At 55.3% G+C, this 22,930-nt stretch overlaps 3 protein-coding genes and 1 pseudogene across 5 annotated transcripts in view; 1 reads left to right on the top strand and 3 right to left on the bottom strand.

Annotated features, from left to right (window-relative positions):
- NTN3 (netrin 3) overlaps positions 1–218 on the bottom strand; it is a 6,518-nt gene extending 6,300 nt beyond the window's left edge. The window contains exon 1 of the mRNA XM_024759616.1: positions 11–218. Within this exon, the coding sequence (XP_024615384.1) occupies positions 11–218 (208 nt within the window). The remainder of the gene's footprint in view (positions 1–10) is intronic.
- A 1,726-nt stretch (positions 219–1,944) lies between these two features.
- On the bottom strand, positions 1,945–6,225 carry TEDC2 (tubulin epsilon and delta complex 2). 2 transcript variants are annotated; one of them, XM_024759803.1, is made up of 10 exons: positions 6,155–6,225; positions 5,971–6,069; positions 5,686–5,756; positions 5,180–5,588; positions 4,660–4,713; positions 3,927–4,020; positions 3,645–3,756; positions 3,452–3,553; positions 2,827–3,014; positions 1,945–2,520 (listed from the first exon to the last, which is right to left on the bottom strand). In XM_024759803.1, the coding sequence occupies exons 1-10, from the start codon at positions 6,193–6,195 to the stop codon at positions 2,371–2,373; spliced, it is 1,320 nt and encodes a 439-aa protein (XP_024615571.1). In that variant the 5' UTR covers positions 6,196–6,225; the 3' UTR covers positions 1,945–2,370. The 2 variants fall into 2 exon arrangements, with proteins under 2 accessions (XP_024615571.1, XP_024615572.1); XM_024759804.1 differs by having other exon boundaries at positions 2,379–2,520; positions 2,827–2,902.
- A 599-nt stretch (positions 6,226–6,824) lies between these two features.
- Positions 6,825–9,761, top strand: LOC112409554 (coatomer subunit zeta-1 pseudogene; annotated as a pseudogene). Its single transcript, XR_003005164.1, has one exon. The product of XR_003005164.1 is annotated as a coatomer subunit zeta-1 pseudogene (transcript).
- Positions 9,762–10,420: 659 nt separating this feature from the next.
- CCNF (cyclin F) overlaps positions 10,421–22,930 on the bottom strand; it is a 19,892-nt gene continuing 7,382 nt past the window's right edge. The window contains exons 9-17 of the mRNA XM_024759779.1: positions 20,800–20,951; positions 18,574–18,738; positions 16,600–16,723; positions 16,138–16,318; positions 15,696–15,783; positions 13,445–13,544; positions 13,234–13,361; positions 12,436–12,605; positions 10,421–11,778 (exon numbers count right to left, since the gene is read on the bottom strand). Of these exons, the coding sequence (XP_024615547.1) occupies positions 11,303–11,778; positions 12,436–12,605; positions 13,234–13,361; positions 13,445–13,544; positions 15,696–15,783; positions 16,138–16,318; positions 16,600–16,723; positions 18,574–18,738; positions 20,800–20,951 (1,584 nt within the window). The 3' untranslated portion in view covers positions 10,421–11,302. The remainder of the gene's footprint in view (positions 11,779–12,435; positions 12,606–13,233; positions 13,362–13,444; positions 13,545–15,695; positions 15,784–16,137; positions 16,319–16,599; positions 16,724–18,573; positions 18,739–20,799; positions 20,952–22,930) is intronic.

Here is a 22,930-nt window from a genome sequence, read left to right as displayed (position 1 = left end):
CGCGCCCAGCCCTGGGCCAGGTCCAGGCGGGGTCCGCGCTGCGAGAAGGTGATGGCCGTGGCAGCGGCGCCTGCAAGCAGAACCAAGGCGCCGAACGGCAGGACGCAGCGCGGCCAAGAGCCCCCCGCGACGCCGGTGGCCAAGAGCAGCGAGCGTAGGGCCCCGCGGGGCTCAGGGGCCTCGGCAGGCGCAGGGGGCGGGCGCTCGGCTGCACTCATGCTACTGAAGCGGGGTCTCCGCCCCGGGTGGGTGTGGGCGCCCCCTGCAGCCCCGCTTGCCCGCCACGTCGGAGTAGATTGGCCGGCGATGCAGTGACGCCACGGGGACGGTTCTTCGCTGCAGCCTCCTGGCGTGGTGTGGAATCGAGGTGGGCGGGCGCTAACTCGCAGGGGGTCTCCCTTTTCTGCTTTGGGAGCCTTGTGTTGGGACCTACCCAGATCTCTCCCCTCATGTTATCTGCTGGCACCTCCCTGCCCATGAAGGCCCAGGTGCCCACAGAGGTCCGCAGGACACCACCAGTGCCCAGGACCGGCCAGGTGGGTCACTGAGTCAACAACCTCTGGGTGCCCATCTGCGCTTAGCTAGACATGCAGGTGGACAGCATCCCTGACAATAAAGTGCACAATAAACTAAGAGAACCAGTGGGTGAAATAATTGCAGTGAAGACCACCTGCTACGGATTCTGGGGTGGCCAGTAACGGGGGGGGGGTGTGGGATTTGCCCTGGAGATTAAGGGTTCCTCCAAATCCCAGCACCTGGACATAAGCTCTGGAGGCAGCAGTGGAGTGGCAGCAGGAGGTGGTTGTACCTCAGGCTCCCTCCCTCTTTCTCCCCCTTCCCTGGGTTTCCTGCTCTGGAGTTCCACTCCCTGGAGGCCCCCTCAGTGCAGTGAGGGCCCTGATTTTTCATTTTCTACTTTGGTCTGTCATCTGGTCCCCAGCAGCCCCAAGGACCTGGGACTCCATGTCCAAGGTTTCTGGCCTGTTGGACTGTGGGGCCCTTTACAAGTAGGGCTTCCTGCAGGGTGGGGCTACCCTGAGGCGGCTTCAACTTCACCCAGTTCATCCCCCATACCTGCAGCACTCCATCAGGCTTGCAGAAAACCTGGCCTTCTCCAGGAGTCATCTGCCTCCTGGGCCTGGGCTTCTCAGGGCAGAAGGTGTTATTTGGTCTCACACATCACTGTCCACACAAAGGGCTACTGCCCTAGCTCTGAGGGTTGTGCCTGGTCCACACAGGTGCTCACTAAAGGCTCATGAAAGGGACACTGCTGCCTCGAAGCCCTCACCAGGGTGCAGAGCTGTGAAGCATCTAACACCATCTTATTCATCTTCAGCCCAGTGGTAATAACCACTACCCCAGTATGACAGTGGGGACAACACTGGGAACTGAGGCTCAGAGTCTTCAAGAATCTTGCTGGAAGTCCCAGAGCAACAAACAAGTCATGATGTAAACCCAAGGTGTGTGACCTGTAAACCCAGAGGCTGTGACCTTGACCTCTACACTTTCTTGCCTTCCAAGAAACAGTGGCTCCTTCAACAGGGGAGGTAGGAGCCTTGGAAATGACAGTGGAGCAGGGGAGGGGTGGACTCAGTATGGGGGGCCCACATCAGCCACAGCAATGGCACAGGAGCAGGTGGTGGGCATGGGTGCCAGGAAAGATGGCTGTGGGCAGACAGTGGCCGTCCACTGCAATACTGGCTTGTGGCTTTTTTGTCTTTTGATAATAAGCCCGGTACAAATGTAGGCACTTGTGGGGAGAGGTTACAGGTATGCTAGGGCCAGTGTATGAGGCAAGTCCCCAGGGCAGCCCACCTTGAGTGGCTTTGCCCCCTCCCTTCAGTACACAAGGGATATGCCTATTCTTGGTAAATATACTTGATATATTCTTGGTATATAATAAACACAAAGAAGAAAACAAACATGCACCAAGTCGCACCTTGGTATGATTTAAATATATAAACTTTCTCAAGTAGTTTTAATGTCACACAAGTAGCTTTTAAGTGTACAGCAAGAGAAAACAGAAGTAGCTAAGAAAAGCCCCCACCAGTCTCAGGTCTCCTGAGCCTGTGGAAAGCCAAGCCAAGCTGAGCCCTGACCAGCAGGTTTAGCAGCCATTAGAAAGGCCCTAAGTTCCTCAGGAAGAGCCAGGGGGCAGTCCCCGCCCCTTGGAAACCTGGTTTCCTAAGGGGGTACAGGCATCTCTGGGCCCCTGGCTCACTATACCAGTGAAAATCCCCTCAATGCCCATTCATTTGATTCCTCCTAGGGAAGGGGGGCTCTCACCGACAGTCAGGCTAGAGGCAGAGCCAGCCTGCCTTTGCTGCAGGGTTCTGGGGGACTGGGGGTGGGCATGGCCATGGGAAGGGCTCAGTCAGCAGGCTTATCTTCTCGTAGGATGGTGAGGAAGCGCTGGCCTCCCTCACAGAGCAGGCTGTGGACAGCCCGGCACAGTGCTAGCCAGGGTGGCCCCAGCGGCTCCTGCTTGCTCACCAGGGGGAGGAGTTCGGCCATCAGGACCTGGTGGGTGGTGCAGGACCAAGGTCTCAAGGGGGCCCTGTCCCATCTGGCCCAGGGCCCCCAGAGGAGGGCTCAAACCAGGGCCGGCTTTGAGGCACCATTCCCCAGCCCATCCCTTCTCCAGAAGCTCCAGCACCCTCACAGGGGCACAGGCCCAGCAGCTCCCACCCTTCCCTGGTGGGTCTTGGCGGGAGGAGCACAGATAGGCTCTTGAGGCCAAGCCCTCATGAGGCTCCAGACCTAGAGTCCTCCCCAGGGCCCACGGCTCCCCGACACTCAGTCACCCACTCCCTACTCTAGAAGTACCTTTTCCAGGTGGATCTGCTGGTGCAGCATGGCCACCCGCAGCCTGAGGGCCGCCAGGGTCTGCAGCTCCTGGGTACTAGAGTAGAGAAGCAACTGGGGGCTCCAGATAGGGTCTGCTCCTCCTCCACAGGGCAAGGAGGCCCTGGGGAACCTCCCCTCAGGCCACGGCCCCAGCTGCTGTTCCACCACTGTTGCGAGGACAGAGGATATGGCCTCACAGGGCACAAGCCAGGCACCTCCTCCCCAGGCCCCTTTAAGGGGGTGCAAAGTCTCCCCTTGCCTCCTGTATGAAGCCCTATTGTCCATAAACAACTAACTCTTGCAATACCAGGCATCTGCCAGTACCTCTCTGATTGTCACAAGGCACTTTTTCAATAACTGGATAAATAAGTAAGCTACTAGGAGTGGTGGGGTCTGTGTGTCGGGAGAGAAATTGGAGCAGGGGTGCTGTGCTGGCCAGCTCCACAGCACAACTGCAGAGAACTCAGAATGCAGTGGGGGTGACACAGGGAAGGACCGTCCTGCCCGCCTGCCTCCGCTCCCAAGCTGCTGTTAAAGTCCCAACACCACCCCGTGGCTAGAGGACTTTGACCCCAGACTTCAGCACGGGCGGGGCAGGCCTCACCTGTGCATAGCTCCCGCAGCCTGTGGAGACACTGCCCCACGATGGCCTGCAGCTCCTCCAAGGTGAGCAGGCAGCGGTACTCCTGCATCCAGTCCTGGGGGTCTACACGAGAGCCACGGGGAGCAGGCCAGGTCCACGCCGGTCCTGAAGCCTTCCCCACCCTGACCAGAGACACAACTAAGGGCCCACTAACCTGCCATGAGCTCTTCCCCCATTCGAAGTCTTAGCAGCAAGCAGGCCTTCTGCAGGTGCCGCACCTCTGCCTCCACCTCGGTGGCACTGAGCCTGGGGCCAGGCCAGCCTGACTGCATGCGGGTCATGGAAAGTCCCCTGTGGTCAGGCCCCTCCGCTTTCCCCAAGGGCTGGGTCCTGGAGTAGCTCTGGCCCTTCCTGGAGTTGTTCCTCCTCAGACTCACCAGTTAGAGACAGAACCTCTGGCCCCCACCCCTCACTCCCCCAAGCCCCGCAAGGATACAGTTGTCTGCATTTTCTGGAGGAACTGCATTTTGGCGGTGGTAGCAGCATCCACAGAATCACTGGTCTGTGTAGAGCTGAGCTGGGCCCACAGGCTGGGATACACACATGCACAGCCCACAAACCAGAAAGCAACGTGGTTACTACAGCCAGCTGGGCTGGGCCACGAGAAGTAGGCAAGGGCCAGGGTAGCAGCCCCAGCCTGGGGTGTCTGGCTCTACTGAATGTCAGGAGGGGCCTTTGGGTGTCCTGGGGAACCGAGGGGGACACTGTCCATGAAAAGGGGACAGAGCTGACCCACTCTGGGAAATGCTAGGACAGAATTCAAGGAAAAAGGGGAGAGGAGCCAGCAGCGACTGGTGACCAAAATGTCTGGTAAGAGCTTTGGATGCTGGCTCTGTACCAGGCACAGCACAAACACCCGAAAAGGCACCACCTTGTTTAACCCCTACAACACCTCTAGAAGCTGGTACTATTATTGTCATCTTCACAAGGAAGACAAATGGGGACTTGGAGACACTAAGTGCCTTGGGGCCTCAGAAGCTGCTGGCTGAGTCTAAGGTGACTACAGCCGTCCTAGGGAGGCTGACTCTCCTAATGTGGAGTGTCACCACCCAGCAAAGAAAGCCAAGGGACCCGTGGGAAGTCTTACCAGTGGGAAGCCTCAGCCTCCCTGCTGCCCACACTCCCCTGGTCTCCCCTCCCCTTCACCCAGCCACAAGACTCAGCCTCACCGGGAATTCCGGGAAGCCGCTTTCCTGAAGGCCTCAGGCAGCTGCAGCAGGATCCTGTCAGGGAAGCCGGTGCTCAGAGCAGCTCTGTCTCACTCTGGGGGCTGCAGGCCCCACTCCCTACTCAGAGCCCAGTGAGAGATGAAGCTCACCCACCCCTCAGACAGGGCTTCCAGGGTGACCACAGGAGCCAGCCCAGTCCAGGTACCACCTGGCAGAGAGAAGAGAAAGCAGAGCCCAGGCCTTCGAGAGCTCATGTGGAGCCCTGCGGCTGGGTGGATAAGTGGATAGGGCACAGGTCATGCCCCAGTGCATCAAACATGGCACCTTCACAGCCAGCTGTTCCACTCTGCCAGCTTCTGGGCTTGCCACCCCTCATGGGGTGGCATCCTGGGGTTCCCCTGGCCCACATCCAGCTCAATGCCCTGCCCTTCCTGTCACCCCAAACCCAGACTCCTGCTGCTGCCCAGGATCTGATCAGGTAGAGACAGTAGTTCCTCTAGTGAGGGTCTGGGAAACCTACCCCTTATCCTTGAGTGTAAAAGCTTCTGGGGCCTGAGAAGCAGCTGACAGGACTATTTGTTCGTTCCTGAGGCCTGATTTAGGCTTGGTGTCTCCAGCCCCTTGCCCCATACAGGCCTGATCCCCCACTGACAGAAGCCTGCACTCAGGGAGGTCCTTGGTAGGCACCCTGGTTTGGCGGATGCCCCTAGGAGGTTTTGTCTCTGATGCACGGCTGCCAGCCCTGTGTGAGGTCCTGGGTGGGGCAGAGGCTCTGGTGGCAGGGGAAGTGGCAATGGACCCAGACTTCAGGCTGGGGGCCTTGTTTCCTTCTCCAGCCTTTGATATGCCTTTTCGCACCCGTACAGCCTTCTCCAGTGCCTGGGTCAGAAGCTCCAGCTCCTTGAGGTCTTGCGGGCTGGGTATGCATGCTGCAAAAACCAAGAGTCATGCAGAGGTCCCTCACCACTTCATGTCTGAAGACAGGCCAGAGGCGGCACCTGGAGAAGGTAGATGGCTGAGGTTTACCTGCAGATTGGGCCTCTTCATTAGTTTCTGGCCCTGGGGTTGGCTCCGGAGCCAGGGTCTCGGCTGGTTCCCTGTGAAGACACAAGGCAGCCGTGGCACGGCCAGGGCCCAACAGGCCCCCAGGGCCGCCTGGCCTAGGGGCAGACCCGCAGTCTCAGAGCCTGCACAAAAAGCGGGGAGCACTGACAACCCGCAACTCCGAAGTGAGCGCCCGGCCCGGGGTCGCTAAGCGGGGTTCTGACGGCCCGAGGGAGGCCTAGCCGGGTGGTCCCGGGGTCCGCGTACCAGGCACGCAGCAGCCGCCGGGAGACTCGCAGGCTCCGCTCCAGCTGCCGCTGTCGCTCGGCGCAGGAGTCCAGGGCGTCACGCAGCTCGGCCACTAGCCTGGAAAGGACGCACCAGAGGCTCAGCACCCTGGCCAGCCTCGGGCCGCGCAGCCTCCCGCCCCCTCCAGCGGCGCGGGACCCACCGGCGCAAGCTTCCAGCCAGCAACGTGAAGGTGGTATCCATTCTTCGCGATCTGCCGCCGCCGCCAAATCCCGCCCCTTCCGGCCTAGAAGATCGCCCCTTCCGGCCGGACTGCCCAATTCTGAGCCCAGAGTTCAGGGCCCGCCCTACCCGATGACGATCCCGCTTCAAGGACCCCCATTTCCCGCGGGGTCCAAGCCGTGACTCCGGTTCTGAGCTCGGCCTGGGAGCAGCGGAGGGAACACGGGTGAGGCCCTCGGGTGACGCGCAGGCTTCTGGGTTGGATAACCGGGTAGATGGTGGCACCTGTGATCGCTTAACGGTTGGCTTCGTCTTTGTAGTGAAGGCGCTCTAAAGCAGGGCCCTGCTGCCTTGCTGACCCCGGGCCACCTAGCACAAGGCAAGGCACATGGAGTGGCCCAGTAAGTATTTACTGCAGTCGATAGAAGTGAGGATTACATGTGTGTTGGGAGCAGGGACAAGGGAGGAGGGAGTGTCCACTTTTGGATATGTTGGTGAGGTGATGACATCCAGGGGAGGCATCAGTGGGCACCTGGGCGGAGGCGGATGAAGCCCAGGAGCCAAGGATTTGGCACATGGAGCAATGGGCCTGGGCGAGCTGGTCCAAGGTGGGGCAGGTGTACATGGATGGGGACAGGTGACGGGGAGCTGGAGCCCAGAGAGGTGGAGGGACAGCAGAGCCTGGTGTCACAGAAGCCACAGGAGGCTATCCCAGGAGGGAATGTCTGCGGGTTGGGGGAACGGGGCCTTCAGAGAATCAGGAGACACCTGGCGAGGAGGGATTGTAGGGACAGATGCTGGCTGGGAGGAGTGGTTCGGGCAGCAGGGTCCACTGTAATTGGAGATAACAGGAAAAACAGATGAATGCCAACCCCTCAGGGGCCAAGAAATCTCAGGGGAGAGCAGGACGGGTGACAAACCTGGGAGGGGTTGTTTCAAGTTGGCAAGGTGTCCATTTCACAGTGCTGATAGGAAGGTGCTGCAGCAGAGGACAGAGACACAAAGGAGGGGAGTTGAGGGTGCCAGGCAGAGGAGAAGGGGGTGAGGACCTAGGCAGCCCTGGGACTGCCCTTAGGGTGGGCCCCTCCATCGGTAGTGGCTTGTTTTCTTGCCTAGTGCGGGGAGGCTGACAGCATTCTGACTAAAATGAGATTCTGTGTGAGGTAGGAGGGGAGGGAAGAGGGCTTCAGTCAGTGCTTAGAAGATGCAGGGAGAGCCCACCCCACCCCACGGTCAGGTGGTACTAGATCCCCACTGGAGTGGGAGAAGGCAGTTCAGTCATGCACATCACATGGCTGCTACTACCCTCATCACATTTAGTCCTCACAACACCCCTGTGAGGTAGGTATTATTGCCCCATCTTACAGATGAGGAAACTGAGGCTCACACATGCCTAGGGGCACACAGTCAACAGGGAGGTCTGCAATCCCTATGCTGGGATTCCCTTACTCAACCATGTCTGACCCAGGATGGTCAGAATTCTACTACAGTAGCAAAAAGAGCTCCTACAGGGAAATCAACACCCAGAAAAGCCTCACGGAGTTAGCATCTCCCTGTCCCTGTCGTTTTGGTTCAAGAGCATTTGGGGGACACTCCTGGCTAAGTGGTTCTTTCTGACATTTTCGAGAGGAAGCAAAAGCTATCAGCAGGGCTCCACGTCGGCACCAGCTGTGGGGCAAAATGGAGGCGCTGATTTTGGAACCCTACTTGTATACTGTCAAAGCCATCCTGATTCTGGACAATGATGGAGATCGACTTTTTGCCAAGTACTATGACGACACCTACCCCAGTATCAAGGAGCAAAAGGCCTTTGAGAAGAACATTTTCAACAAGACTCACCGGACTGACAGTGAAATTGCCCTCTTGGAAGGCCTGACAGTGGTATACAAAAGCAGCATCGATCTCTATTTCTATGTGATCGGCAGCTCCTGTGAAAATGAGCTGATGCTCATGGCTGTTCTGAATTGCCTCTTTGACTCCTTGAGCCAGATGCTAAGGAAAAATGTAGAAAAGCGAGCTCTGCTGGAGAACATGGAGGGGCTCTTCTTGGCTGTGGATGAAATCGTAGACGGAGGGGTGATCCTGGAGAGCGATCCCCAGCAAGTGGTACACTGGGTGGCATTAAGGGGAGAAGATGTACCCCTTACGGAGCAGACCGTGTCTCAGGTGCTGCAGTCAGCCAAAGAACAGATCAAGTGGTCACTCCTTTGGTGAAGACCCCACTGTTCCTGGCTCCTCACTCCCTCAAAAAATCCACAAGTCTGCTGTAACTTCTCATCCAGCCCCACAACTGATGCTCTCAGGGTCATCTCGGGGATAACAGGGATCCTTAAATCTCCATCCTTTCTGTGGTTGCCCCCTCGCAAACCCGTATACACTTCCCGTTCCTTCTCACTCTTTTTTGCAGTCCTGGGAGTAAAGCTCTTAGCAGATTTGGACACAGGGCAGGGGAAGCACCCTCTTCCTTGCTCGACTGGATTATACTCCCATGCTCTCCTATCCCCCATATTTTCTCCTCCACTTCTGTGCCCTTTGCTGCAGCTACACTTAAGATCAAAGCAGGAGAAAGAATGTGCTGAGTGTTTTCCTCCCTTTGCCTTTACCCGGCCTTCATCCCAACAGTCCATATGCTCAGCAAGGGGAGAGAGAGAGAATTCTTTTCTATAGAAGGAGTGCGGGTGGGGAGAGGCATATGAAGTCTCAGCCACAGTCCCGCTTGCTGGACTCGGTATTTTCTCCCATTCCTTTTTACTGCCCAGGCCTCCAGCCTTGGAAAAAAGATTGGGAACAGCTCATAGTCAGGGGACAGAGTGGAAGGAGCAGTGATTTAAATTTTATTGGAGAGGGCTTATAAAATTCTGTATTTCAGACACAGCTGCATTTTTTACCCTGATCCTGGCTGATAGCTTCAAAACTGCTGTGGTCTGTGAGTGTTCGGTGTGGGAGTGTCTGTCTCTCCGTCTGATACCTTAACTTTCCACCTTCACTACCCCTGCGAGCTCTGCCAGGCTTGCCCTGTGTGTGCCCTGGAGCAAAGCCAGTCCTTGATCTAAAACGCCATTCCAGTCTTGGGAAGAAGAGTTTCTGCTCAGAACTGGGGACAGGGTGGAATTTATGACTTGGGCCTCTGGGCTCTCTCAGTCCGCTTCTCTCTCCCACAGGCACCTCAATCCTCTGCCTTGGGTCTGTGATCTCTGCTGCTTAACCCTGTCCTCCCTCTGCCTCAGCCTTACATCCGGGAAGTAGGTCTGGGCGCCTCCCTTCCCTAGGTCGCCGAGAGAGGTGCCTTTCTTCAGAAGACCTTTGGGATTTGGCTTTCCCCAGGAAGACGGAGGATGGGACACCCACTGTTGGGTCATCTCTCCCCTTGACCCAAAACTTCCCACAAAAATGTCACAAGAAACCTTCCTGAGACTTAGCGTCCTGCCCCCCACCCACTAACTGCCAGTTCTCCAAGTGGGCGGATAACTGGGCATCCCGGAGGGGGCATTTTTGTGTAAGAGATGTACGGAGTCAGGATGATAGCCACCTTCATATACTGTTCTGCGCAAAGAGGAATAAAACATTTCTTTTTCCAAAAAAAAAAAAAAAAAAGCTATCAGCAGGGTGAGTGTGTCAGCAGGGGAGAGAGGTCAGGGTCAGTCTTCATCAGATCCCAAGTCCCTGTGGTCATTATTCTCAGGAACTCACAGCAGATCTACCCTCACCCAACAAACAGGTCCTCTGACTCTTGCTCTTCTGTATCTTGGTCACCTCAGATGTTACAAATGACATTTAATTTTTTTTCTGGCTAACCTCTCTGGGAAAATTGGTTTTGCATACAGTGTCAGGATAGCACTGAGGGGTTTGAATCGAATTTTCTTTTTTTTAGTTGAGCCTAAATAATGTTGAGAATTAAAAAAAAATTAATACCTTATATATTTAATGTTTTTTTAAAAATTTATTTTATTTATTATTTATTTTTGGCTGTGCTGGGTCTTCGTTGCTGTGCGCAGGCTTTTCTCTAGTTGCGGCGAGCGGGGGCTACTCTTCCTTCAGGTGCGCGGGCTTCTTGATGTGGTGGCTTCTCTTGCTGTGGAGCACGGGCTCTAGGCGCGCAGGCTTCAGTAGTTGTGACTCACGGGCTCTAGAGCACAGGCTCAGTAGTTACGGCGCACGGGCTTAGTTGCTCTGCGGCATGTGAGATCTTCCTGGACCAGGGCTCGAACCCGTGTCCCCTGCATTGGCAGGTGGATTCTTAGCCACTGTGCCACCAGGAAAGCCCTCATACCTTCTATTTTTAATTTTTCTTTTGTTTTTTATCTTAGAGGGATGGAGGATGGAAATAAAGACAGGGAAAGAAATGGCCCAGACATTACGATGTTCATACGGACATCATCTGTTGGGGACACAGACAAACCATCACAGGAGAAGGGGCAGATTTCTAAAATGAGCTGAGAATATGGGAGGAAGAGAGCCTGTGACCAAGACATCAAGGCCCTGGCCTGCAAAAATGTCAGGGCCCACTCGCCCGGTATTCACACGCAGTCCGAAACGATCCGCGGGGCAGAGTTCCCTCACGATAGGACCCACCACCCAGTGAGGAAAGGAACGGCTGCCTGGGGCAGGGCAGGCCAATGTGGGCGCAGGGATGGTGTGCTCAGAGCTATTGGCTCCCCCTGGAACCCCGAACCAGATAAATGTGGGAGGGGGTGAGCTGTGCCAGGATACCTGGGTCACACATGTTCTCAGCTGTGAAAGCTCTCAGCTCCCGGGGTGCCTGGGGCTCCGTGGGGCTGGGAAGTTCAGGACGTGGGCTTAAGTTTCCCAGAGAAAGCAGGACAAACATGGGAGGGGACAGAGAAATAGGCTTCACACAGTATGGCATGATTGCTTTGAGGCTAAACTTTCCAGAGAGAAGGAACTGAGTTTTTGTTGTGATTTAGACATTCTGATGGCTCACAATGGGCTCCCCTAGAGAAAGAAACTTACTGCCCCAAGTTCTCCTTTCTATTCTGTGTGACTGCCACCAGGGGTCTACAGGGATCCATCTCCAGTGCCCCCCTCCCCCTTGCTAGTGCAACAGCAGCCCTGTCTCAGCAAACATTCACTTCAGCCAACATTCACTGCAGCAAACGCACTGACACACTCACAGCTTCAAAAAGCCCAAGTTCATGTCCTCCTCCTCCTCATTGTGGGCGGACAGGTTTTTCCTCTTCACCTGTTGCTGGGGAGCACAGCTCTCTGGGGGGCTTGGGGGACGACACTGTACACACGACTTCCTCGCGTGATGGTGGCAAGGCTGTGTGTTCAAGTCGCTGCCCGGGGACAGTACTGAGGTAGATCGGGCAAGGCCCCCCAAGCCATCTGCGGAGTTTGTGGGACTTGTGCTGCTGACAGAGGAGTACCCTGAGGTCGTTATGTCCTTGCCTGCCCCCCTCCTGCTGCACAGAGGGCGCTCGAGCCCTGGGGTCCAAGGTGTCTGGCTGCCTGGTGCTGACGCCTGTGTGTCCTGACGCCCCTCCTCCTCCGGGCAGGCCTCCTCATCGCTTGATTCCTGGCAGCAGTGCTGTTCCGGGTTCAGGTAGACCACAGTGACATCGAGGACACCGCTGGGAGCTGTCACTATGGGAGATGGGGGAGAGGTCAGGCCATAGCCTGAGCATCAGGGTGACCCCGTGCTCGGTCAGGACCAAGGGGAGCCCAGGGTCCAGCTCTCAGCCGCACATCCTGAACCTCGCTGGACAGTCCCCTTTCCTTTACGTAAGAAATTGGGGGTGAAGTGTCTCCTTTCAAACTTGGGGTAATACCCAATGTGACTTAGGGGACAGTAGGAAGTGACAACAAACTGGCCATCTAATAATTTAGTTAATCCCCTGAGTGGACAAAAAAATAGCAGTTGGAAAATAACAGAAGCTGTCGAACTGGGCTTCCTGTGCAGATGGCTGATGAGACATGGGGACAGAGCCTCCTGCAGCCTGCCCTAGATGGGTGCCTGAGGGACAGAGCCCAGCAGGGGGCACATCTCACACAACCTTCTAAAAGGTCTATTTCTCTGTCCCTGACCTGGTGAGGTCCTTCCACCAGCACAGGTCCAGCTGGAGCTGGGCGCAGGTTGGGCCCACATCCTATCCTCCCTGTGTGTGGGCTGGTATTCCAGGGGCTCTGCTCTCTCATGTCTACCTGTGTCCGGACACACTCTCCTGCAGCTCAGGCTGGGGGCCCTCCTGCCCGCTGTTCCCTCTGGGGCAGCACTGGGTACTCTCCAGCCCTGGCACTCACCATCGCCCTCCTTCTCGCCCTCGCTCTCTTGGTCGCCCTCGTAGCCGGAGCAGTAGTCCAGGCTCCAGTCCAGGAAGCTGCCCAGCAGTGTCTCCTCCTGGCTGGACAGCTCTGCGGTCGGCGTGGTGACAAAGCTGCCCCTGTCCTCCTGGAGGCTGTTCTCCCGTTTCCTGTGCGGTGGGAGAGCCGGGAGCCGTGTCATAGGCAGCAGTGTTGGGAGGCCCAGTCTGGTTCTTGGCACCTGCCTGACCCTGCCCCCATGTGCTGTGAGCAGGGACAACACAGCCACCCAGGAACTGCCCTCAGAAGCTCAGGGCAGATTCGCAGAGACAGGGCCAGCACCATGGCGAGATTCCTGCTCATCTGGACTTTGTAGGATGGATAGGAGTTCTTTAGGTGGGTGAGGTGGAGGGGGAGGTTATTCCAGGCAGTACAGCTGGGACACTGAGATGGAAGAGACGGGGATAAAAGGGATGCACACAATGAGGGCACAGCTGGAGTGCAGGGAGTGCCACAATGTGGTGGAGCAGAGCAGTCCCGTATGGCTCACACCGGGCGTGGGGCAGGGCCAGAGCCTGAGCGGGCTCAACCTGTGCTCAAGACCACCATCCCTCACAGGGAGCCAGGCTGGAGCCAGAAAGCCACACTGGGGAAAGGAGACGGTACTGTAGGCAGTGGAGACTACCAACCGCAGCTTCAGTTTTCTGAGGATCTGCTCTCTCCCTGCTGCTCCTCATGAGCCCCGATGGCTGCACAGGTCACGAGGGAACCCAGGCCTGGCCCGCAGGGCTCACTCACCGCTTGGTTCTCCTTCCAGAGGGAGAGCTGAGGAAGGTGTGAATGTCCCCTGTGCTTAGGAAAGACGCGGGTTCTGGGCTCTCTTGTTTCACCCCTAGAGTTGCACACAACTGGCCATAGCTCAGCACCTGAGGGGAAGCCGGGGTCAGAGGGAGGGCCGAAGCCCCGAGGGGCAGACGGGGACCCCCCGCTCCCTAGCACCCACCAGCACCTCTTCCTGGCTGATCTCTTCATATCGCTTGTCCTCGAATCGCTGCTTCACGGCGGTGAGAGAGACCTGCCTGTAGTCCTTGGGGGCATCATCATGGAAGCTGCCGACAGAGGGACACGTGAGGGGTAGTGGGGGGCAGACGGTGCTGGCACCTCCACCCCAAAGGCTCCCATCTTTAGCCTCCACTCACTGAAGTGAGAGGGGACAAGACATTTTCAAAACCAGCCCAGCAATGGGAGTGAAGCCCAGCACTGCTGTGCACAGTCTGGCGGTTCCTCGAGTCACCTATGACCCCCAAGTGCATCCCCAGGAGAAAGGGGAACAGAGATCCACACAGAAACCTGGACACATATGTTCACAGCGGCACTATTCGCAACAGCTGGAAGGTAGAAAAACCCCAAATGTCCATCAGTGCACGACTGAATAAACAAGATGTGGTCCCTCCATCCAGTGGGCTATTTGTACAGTGGAAACATTATGTAGGTGAGAGGCTGGTCACAAAAGGCCCCAAGTTGTACGATTCCATATTGGTGAAACATCCAGAACAGAAAGAGCCAGGAAATAGATGAGTGTTTGCTGGGGGCTGGTGGGGAGGGGAAACATGAAGGTAATAGGTAGCAAGGGCGGGGTTTCTTTTGAGGGTGGGGAAGATGTTCTCGAATAGATTGTGGTTTGTGGTGATGGCTGCACAATTCTGAATATACCAAGAGCCTGTTGAATTGTACACTTTAACAAAAAGTTTCGTTGGTAAATAAATATGTTTCCAGTTTATCTGGATTGGGTTTCTGTCACCTCTCTCAGCTAGTGAATTTCCAGATTGGGAAAAAAAAAAAAAAAACAACTCAGTGGGGGGCGGGGGATGGGTGTAGGAAGGCAGCCAAGCAGCAGCTTTTGGCAGCCTGGTCAGGCACCGACCCTGCACTGGTCTGAGCAGCCTCGGGGGCAGACACGTGTTGACCTGCCACCGTCACCCATGCTCCCGTCCACCAGCGACGAGGTCTGGGCCCTGCAGGAGAAACGGGCTGCACACACTACCCCAGGAAATGCTGACAGGCTCCCCGTGTTAGCGGGGAGGGGGAGAAGTGGCAGACGGGCCAGAGGGGCTGGTCAGAGGAATCTCTAGACTCGTGCCCAAGTTCTGATCTCATCCTCAAGCTGTAAGCAGAAGTGTCGTGTTCAGAGGCTGCCCTGTGGAAATCCAGGAGGCGGCTGGGGCAATGACCATGGGCAGGTGAAGAAAGTGCATTGGCCCCAAGAGCCGCTGGGATGCAGGGACAGAGAAGCAGAAATGGGCTGGCCTGAGGGCTCTGATAGGATGACTGGGGCCTTGTCCACCAAGCACCAAATGAAATCTATGAGGAGGAATGGCCTGGCGTGGACAAGCTGGCAGGGGGGTCTGTGGCTCGGGTCAGAGGTTGGCTTTCAGATGTGTTCTGAATCCTGGAAGTGGTTAAGTCTCCCAGGGAGCGTCTGGGGATAGGCAGAAAGGCAGAATTACCCAGACCCTCGTGTCGGGGAAGGGGACTCTGAGGCAGTGTGGCCTGGCGGAGGAAGGAGGAGGCCCCTGGGGGCTTTAGCAGATATGCATGCGGTGGGGAGTGCATGTGAGACTGAGGAGTGGGAGGAGCGAGTCTGCCAGCCAAGCTGAGACAGGAGGCGAGGGAAAGGGCCAAGGTGTGTGCCCGGGGCTGCGGTCTGCCAACTCCAGAGCTGGAGGCCAACCTGTCCTAGACTGAAATTACTGCTGGTCAGGGAGACAGTCTGATTTTTTCTTATGTTCCACAGTCCATGGAATTAGGTTTGGGTTGGGGGGAGCTGCTGCCCACACATCAAATGTTAAAAACGTATGAAATAAGCAACATGGCCCTGGAATTTCTAAACGTCAGTCCTGAGATACGCGGGTCACGCGGGGAAGGTCTGAGTGTCTTGACAGCCCTCACGTGAGAGCAAATTCCCCCTGGACTTGTGGTATTAAGGACACACCCTCTGTGTGGGGGGACAGTTGGGGGGTTGTGGGGGGAATTGCTTCCTTACACGCTTACCACTTTTTTTTTTTTTTTCGGTACGCGGGCCTCTCACTGTTGTGGCCTCTCCCATTGCGGCTCCGGACACGCAGGCTCAGCGGCCATGGCTCACGGGCACAGCCGCTCCGCGGCATGTGGGATCTTCCCGGACCAGGGCACGAACCCGTGTCCCCTGCATTGGCAGGCGGACTTTCAACCACTGTGCCACCAGGGAAGCCCACGCTTACCACTTTTGATGAAGGCTTAAGACACAGGGGATGAGGTCTTCACAGGAGAACCCAGTGAGGTCCCATAACCGAGTGGTCCAGGGCTGTGCTGGGGAGGAAAGCAGGAATAGTGGGGCCGTTCTGATGCCCACTCATGCCCCACAGCCCTGATGGTTCTGGGATGGAGTTTCCTAGGGCTCAGGGTTGAAAAGGCCCCAGGTACAGAGCATGCGTGCTCATTGTTGACAATGTGGGAAATATTAAGCTAGAACTGTCTCTAACCTCACCCCTAGACAATGGCTTTTAGTCCATTCTGGTGTTTCCTTCTCCAGGAGATGAACACACTTCTTTTTCTCCTTCCAACCCCCTTGAATTTGAGCACTGGCTCCTGACTCCAGGAATCCCCCAGACCACTGGCTCAGCCCATGTTCTGAGTGGCTGGTGGGGAGGACCAGCTCCTTACTCTGCCCATGTGTCAGCCTCGCCAGGAGCAGGGCGGCTGCAGCCAGGTGGGCTGGGGCATAGGCGGCCAGGCTGGTGTGCAGCAGGGAGAGCTCACAGAGGAAGCTGCACAGGTGCTGGGTTCTTGGCGCCATGGGGACCAGCGTCAGCAGGACGTCCTTGTAATCGACCACAGTGGGGACCTAGAGGGAACGGGGAGGCAGACGTGGGGTCTCAGCACACAGAGGGCCCCTCCACCCACTCGGTGGGGAGGCTGGACCTTAGAAACACCACCCTCGGCGTGGTCAGCCCAGCATCTGGCCCGACTGCTGTGCACGCCAAACAGCTGTGGCCTCGTGTCCTCTGGGTCCAGGAGGGCTTCCCAGAGCAGGGAAGCTCAAAGCCATGCAGATACCCTCTGCCCCTCCATGCCCTCACGTGACCTCAACTTTGATTCAAAAGGAAAAAGCAAGTGGTCACTTACTCGAATCTTCCCTTCCAAGGCAGAGATGATCTCTCCCATCATCCTCACCAGGTCCTCGTATTTGTACGTGTTGTCTGTGAGCCACACAGCCTCCCGGATCGTCAGGATCTCTTTGCTGATGAACCTGGAGTGTTAAGAAGGGGTCTGAGCACTGAGCCCACTCCCCTTAGTGGGGTGATCACTTTAGGCTTCAGTGATGGGGTTGGGGGGGTCCAAAGAGTGGACCCTGCTGCCCCTAGCCACTGAGGGGAACTGAAAAGGTCAGATGAGCCTATCATGGGGGCTGGAAGGGAAGGGGGATTAGTGTCACAGATCAGTGGCAGTGAGAGCTGCTGGACTGCTAGGCATGCAGGTGTTTCTGCAAAACACACCCACGAATGACGTGATCGGTCAATCCTCTTAACGACCTGAGGGATAAGGGTTCACCCTGCCTTGTGTCAGCTTCTATGGAGCGAGTATAAACAGCTTTAACCCAGAAGGCAGATGAGCCAGCAGAACCAGAGATAGAGGTTGTTTGAAGGTCTGAACCCAGCATGGGGTCTGGCCATGGGAACTGGACTGTCCTTAGGCAGGTGGTCACGCTGTTCTCTACTCTCCACCAGTTCCAACTATCAGGGAACATGCTAGTCCAGCAGCCTGCCGAGGACACCTCCCCACACAACGGTGGACTGGGACCGGGCCCTTGGCTGCTCTGTCATGGGGACTCTGCAGCTCCCGCGTTTGCTGTTGCCTGGGCCAAGAGAGAGGACAGGAGTTGTAGGGACCGCAGGTGCTGGGGGATGTTATGTGAGTGGGGCGGGCGAAAGCCCTGTGCTCTGAGCAGCGGCAGGTGCTGCTTTGAGAGTGGATGTAGGGGCATCTCGGCTTCTAAAAATCTTTTAAAGCAATTATCATCTCATTGCCAGCAGCCTGTGCTCTGGTACCTCAGTCTCTCATTGCAAGGACATAACTATGCCATTTGGATCCAGGGAGGCTGGGGACCCGTCTGTTCAGCCCTCTCTGGTGACAAGACCTGGAACGCCAGGTTCCGAGAGCACACATGAGAGGTGCCGGACAGCGTGTGGCATTTGCTCACCGACCTGAGCCCACGGACCCTGCTTCCACAGCCACCTAGAGACCCCACTTCCCAGTTCCCGTCATGGCCACATGACTGCGCTCACTGCAAAGTTGGACCTGGTGGCCTCAGGGGTCATGGCAGGTAGCAGAGAGCAAGTCAGGACCTGGGCCTCCTTCATGACATCATGAAACAGATAAACCATCCCAGTGACACAAGCCTCTGGGTTACCGTGCAGAAGACAAATCAGTCTCTCCATAGTTGACACCACTGTGTGCAATAAGCCTGTTCCTCCCTCGAAAGCCTTACAGATAATGATGTTGGTCTGGAAAGCACTGCCCAGGGGAGATAGCAGACCACGTAGAAGTCTGCTTTAGGAAAACAAGAAAATGCAAAATGTGTGGTGGGAACTGCCATGCACATTGTGTCCAAAGGCAAAACTGGGTGGAAAGGTGGATTTAGGTAAAACTTAAAATGGTCTGATCTGAAAAGTCAGAGCTGCTGCAGGGGTAGGCTGCCTCTCTGAGGACGCATCCTGCCCATGTACCGATGAAACGCAGGTCTCTGGATGCAGAGTTGAGAACCGGACTGGCAAGGGCAGCCGCCTGTGACCCTCCCTCATCGCTGTGTTGCCCTCAGGGGCCAGGGGAAGAGGGTTCCAGCCTGAGCCTGCCCGACAGAGGCCACGTTCTGGGTCCTGAGGCCGCGTGTTGGGATGAGCGGCTGCCCACACACCAAGGGTCAGCCTTGCCACCCCCGAGTGGGTAGGACCACTCGGCGTGGGCACCCCCTAAAATGAAAATCCCTGTCATAAGGAGGTGGGGTGCTGAAGGCTTGTTCCACTGAAAAGCCAGCCTGTGAACTGGGCAGTGCCAGCATGCTGTGTTCCGTCTGCGGGCCCAGCCTGGGGGGCTTCTCACCGGGTGCACATGACCATGCAGGCGATGCCCAGCAGCTGGAGCCTGTACCGGGGCACCAACCGCCTCCGCAGGTACCGGTCCACACACTCCACGGTCAGGTGAAGGCACAGGCTCGAGAAGTCCTTCATGGTCGCGACCTCTACCAGCCAATCGATGAGAATGTACCTGTGGGAAGAGCACCATCCCTGAAAAGCAGGCCAAGCCTTCATGAGTGTCCCATCTCCCATTCCTGCCCGGCCATCTGTCCTGAGGGGTGAGCGATCACTTTAGGCATCACTGGCTTATCCAGGCACCTGTCCAAGGCTGAGACACCCTGTCCAAGGGGGAGGCCCCATGACTCCCGACTTTGTTCCTGGGAGGCAGTGGGCTGCACATATGTGTACTCTGCCTCCCCCACCCTGGGACCCCCAGGCACTGGATAAGCCTGGACCGTTATTACTTGTAAGGGAGCAAAGCAGGTCTGCTCTGTGGACCTGGGACAGGTCACAGGACAGGAGAAAAGTCAAAGTTTATCATCCTGCAAACCTGCCTTCTCTCTGAGGAACTCTCACCCATGGGGTCATTTATCACAACCCTCCGCAGTGGAGCAAAGAGCCAGGAATGCATCTAAAGCAGGATTCCCTGAGCCTGTGTGCTGGACTTCTCAGTCACCCAGCAACCGTGATGGAGGACTTGGGCCGGCAGAGCCAACAGACATAGGATCCCTCCTCGACGGGGCTAAAAGCCGGGCCAGGGACACAGACGTCACAAGCAGATACTGCATGCAACATCAAGGATGCCCAAGCATGGTGAACGCCTTTTTGCACAAGGGAGAGGAGATGGGGAGAAGAGAAGCAAGAGAGAAAAGAAACGTGGTGGTGAGTGATTCTAGGCAGACAGGAGGGACTGCTCCAGGTGTCAGCTTGGACAGGAGCATCTTTCATAGGCAGAGGGAAGGAGGGAGTGCTGGGGCCGAGTTGGGGAGGGGAGGAAGGAGGCGGGATGAAGGGGGAACGGGCTGGGGAGGAAGACATGCAAGGCCAGGTGTTTGAGGGTTAGGGGCAGAAGAGGAAGCTTCCTACGCAGACACCTTTGACAAGCTCAATGATCTGACTTATAAAAACAGACCAACGGAACTGTACACTTTAAAATGGTTAAACCTGAAACTAATGTTACATGTCAATTATAACTCAATAGAAAAAAGGAAGAAAAAGTCAGCTGTTGCTTTACATAGAGGAAAATGTAAAGATGCTCAACTCGGGGACTGAAATGATATTATTGCAATAAAACTACTTTAGCTCTTGAAAAGAAAAGAAAGGTTAAGTTTATGTTAACCCCCACCCCCAGCACACAAAAGGAATAGCAACAGTCCCTGGCTCCTGCCGCCAAAAGAAAGGCAGACTGGGAGGGCACGGTGTGGGGCAGGGGGCACCACCCCCAGCACAGGCACAGGACTCAAAATCACAGCAGCTTGGTGACATTTAATGTGGGAGCCAAGGACACTGCACCCCCTGCTATGAGTAAAGACGGAGCCTCTCCAGGGAAGAGAGCTTACCAGGTGCTGGGCTTTGTCTGCTGCAGTACAGCCAGAGCCTGCCCATTATAAATCTAAAATGTATTTGAAATCTCTGGTGTAAGCTTAAAAAATTATTCACATTTTCCATTTTACTCTCTAAACAAGTTCTGTGATTGAGTGTAAAAGTGTGTTATCTCCAAACCTCGAGGGAAAATGGACCTGCAGGAAGAGGCAGTTTGTGGGGTTTCTGAGGCTGCAGGCACATGGCAGCTGCCCCCCACACTCCCGCACGCTGATGCGTGTGATGATGGGTGGGAAAGAAAAGGTGTTTTTTTTGGCATCATTTTTGAAAGATGTTTAGTATGGTTTAATATAGTCTGAGGCTTAAAAAGGAAAACTGGAGAGAGCAGACACTTATGTGGGAAATTTTTCTTTTCAAAGCCCTGGATAACTTAGGCATAACTGGTTTTAGAAACACACACACACACACACACACACACACACACACACACACACACACACGGATCCCAGTGGGGTTGATTACACACACACACACACACACACACACACACACACACACACACACACACACACACACACACACACACACACACACACACGGATCCCAGTGGGGTTGATGATGCAGGGGCCCTGTGACAGGAGGCTCAGCTGAAACAACAGACAGACCCTGTCATGCGGAGACGGCTGTCGCTCTGCCTCGGACCCCTCACCTCATTGTGTCATTGAGTCCCTTCTGCACAGAGAAGACCCTCTGCTTACTGACAGCGTGGGAGGCCTGGAACAGCTGGCAGACTATCTCGTTGGAGGCTTTCGCTTCCAGTCCGAGCTGGTTTCCGTGTGCACAGGCTTTGGCTAGAGATAGCTGAGGACGAAAAGACTCGAGGGATGAGCAAGGGGTTTTGAGGTTCCTGCTTCTGAACGCGAGGAGGATTCTGCCTGTACATACACTGGCCCACTTAAACCTTCTAAGCCTTCTGAAACCAGGAGGGCCAAGATTTTAATCTTTTGGAAATAAATAATATATCACGATAGAACATTTTAAAAGGTACAAAAGGTGCATAATGGGATATCAGTTGACTTCCTGCCCGGCACAGCTCCATGGCCAATTCCAGTCTTCTGCCAGCATTTTCTTTTAAATTAAGTTTGTTTCTGTTCACTACTCCCTAGTGAAAGCTGATGCTCTGGGGGAGGCCACGTAGCACAGTGGCTGAGAGCTGGCTGGGGGCTCGAATGACCCAGCTTTAAGACCTGGGTCTATGTGTGACCACAAGCGAACTGGGGGCTTCACTGCACCTCAGTTTCCCTTTTCACCAAATGGCACAACAGCAGCTGCTTCAGCAGATGCTGTGAGGATTGAATGAGATGCACGAGCACCTTGCTCAGGACCCGCCGGGGCCCTCCAAGCCCTCAGTGGTTACTGTTGACCATCTCTACGTATTTCCTTCCAGAGTTTTCTATGCACTTGTAGCAGTGTGCATGTGCATTTGTGATCACGGAACACACATGTTAGCTTTTCTTTGCCTGCCTAAAGATTAACGTGGTTCTTTGCGATAGGAGACTTCTGTAAGCGTGTTTTCCTTGTTCTTCCTTTGAGGGGGTTTCTGTTGGTTTTGTCACATTGAGGGTCACCTTTGTGCAGTCTTGTGTACCTTCTGCTAACGCAGTCGACCCACAGGCGCTACCCGTGCCCAGGGGCTTTCTGAAATTCCTGCGCGCATTTTCACACACACTAATAGGAACACTATTTTTTTTTTTTTTTTTTTGCGGTACGCGGGCCTCTCACTGTTGTGGCCTCTCCCATTGTGGGGCACAGGCTCTGAACGCGCAGGCTCAGCGGCCATGGCTCACGGGCCCAGCCACTCCGCAGCATGTGGGATCTTCCCGGACCAGGACACAAACCCGCATCCCCTGCATCGGCAGGCGGACTCTCAACCACTGCGCCACCAGGGAAGCCCTTTCCTGTACTTTTTTCTTTTTTTAGGAACACTATTTTATCACGTTTGCCGGCAAAAACTGCTATCATTAAAAATGTATATTTTCAGGGCTTCCCTGATGGTGCAGTGGTTAAGAATCCGCCTGCCAATGCAGGGGAAACGGGTTCGATCCCTGGCCTGGGAAGATCCCACATGCCATGGAGCAACTAAGCCTGTGTGCCACAACTACTGAGCCTGCACTCTAGAGCATGTGTTCTGCAACAAGAGAAGCCACGACACTGAGAAGCCCGCGCACTGCAACAAAGAGTAGCCCCCGCTTGCCTCAACTAGAGAAAGCCTGTGCCCAGCAACAAAGACCCAACACAGCCAAAAAATAAAAAAATTTAAAAAAGCCGAAGTGTATTTTCAGAAGTTCCTAGCTATCCACTCAAAAACACAAAGACTACGTGTATATGATTTGCTAGTGTGATCAGCCACGATCTCTTTAAACGTGTGCCTTTTTGACTAGCAGAGAGGTCAAACCTGCTCCGTATTTTGACTGCTTGTATTTATTTCCTCTTTTTTGAGTACACTGAGGCTCTGTGAACTTCTAGAGGGCCTTACTATTCTTATTGATTAGCCTGAGCTTGAACTAGAACCACATTGTTCATTGTTGTATTTCTTGTAAACTTGTTAAGTGCCTTTTTGGACAAAAACATTACAACGTCCTGTGATGTGTCAGGTGGGCCATCCCTCTGTGATTTCTTCCCTAGCTTTTAAGGGCAGAAGACTCTCAACCCCCAACTTGGGGTGACAAAAGCAAGTGTTTACCAGCTTGGCAAAGGGGCACTTTCTTTGATTTATCTTAAAATAATGACTTTTTTTTTTTTTTTTTTTTTTTTTTTTTTTTATAAACCCCCCCCCCCTC

This window comes from Neophocaena asiaeorientalis, unplaced genomic scaffold (genome assembly GCF_003031525.2).
Source record: "Neophocaena asiaeorientalis asiaeorientalis breed wild unplaced genomic scaffold, Neophocaena_asiaeorientalis_V1.1 scaffold254, whole genome shotgun sequence".
NCBI classification, from domain to species: Eukaryota; Metazoa; Chordata; class Mammalia; order Artiodactyla; family Phocoenidae; genus Neophocaena; species Neophocaena asiaeorientalis.
Note: the sequence above shows the minus strand (reverse complement) of the source record. Positions and strands in the feature narration are given on the sequence as shown.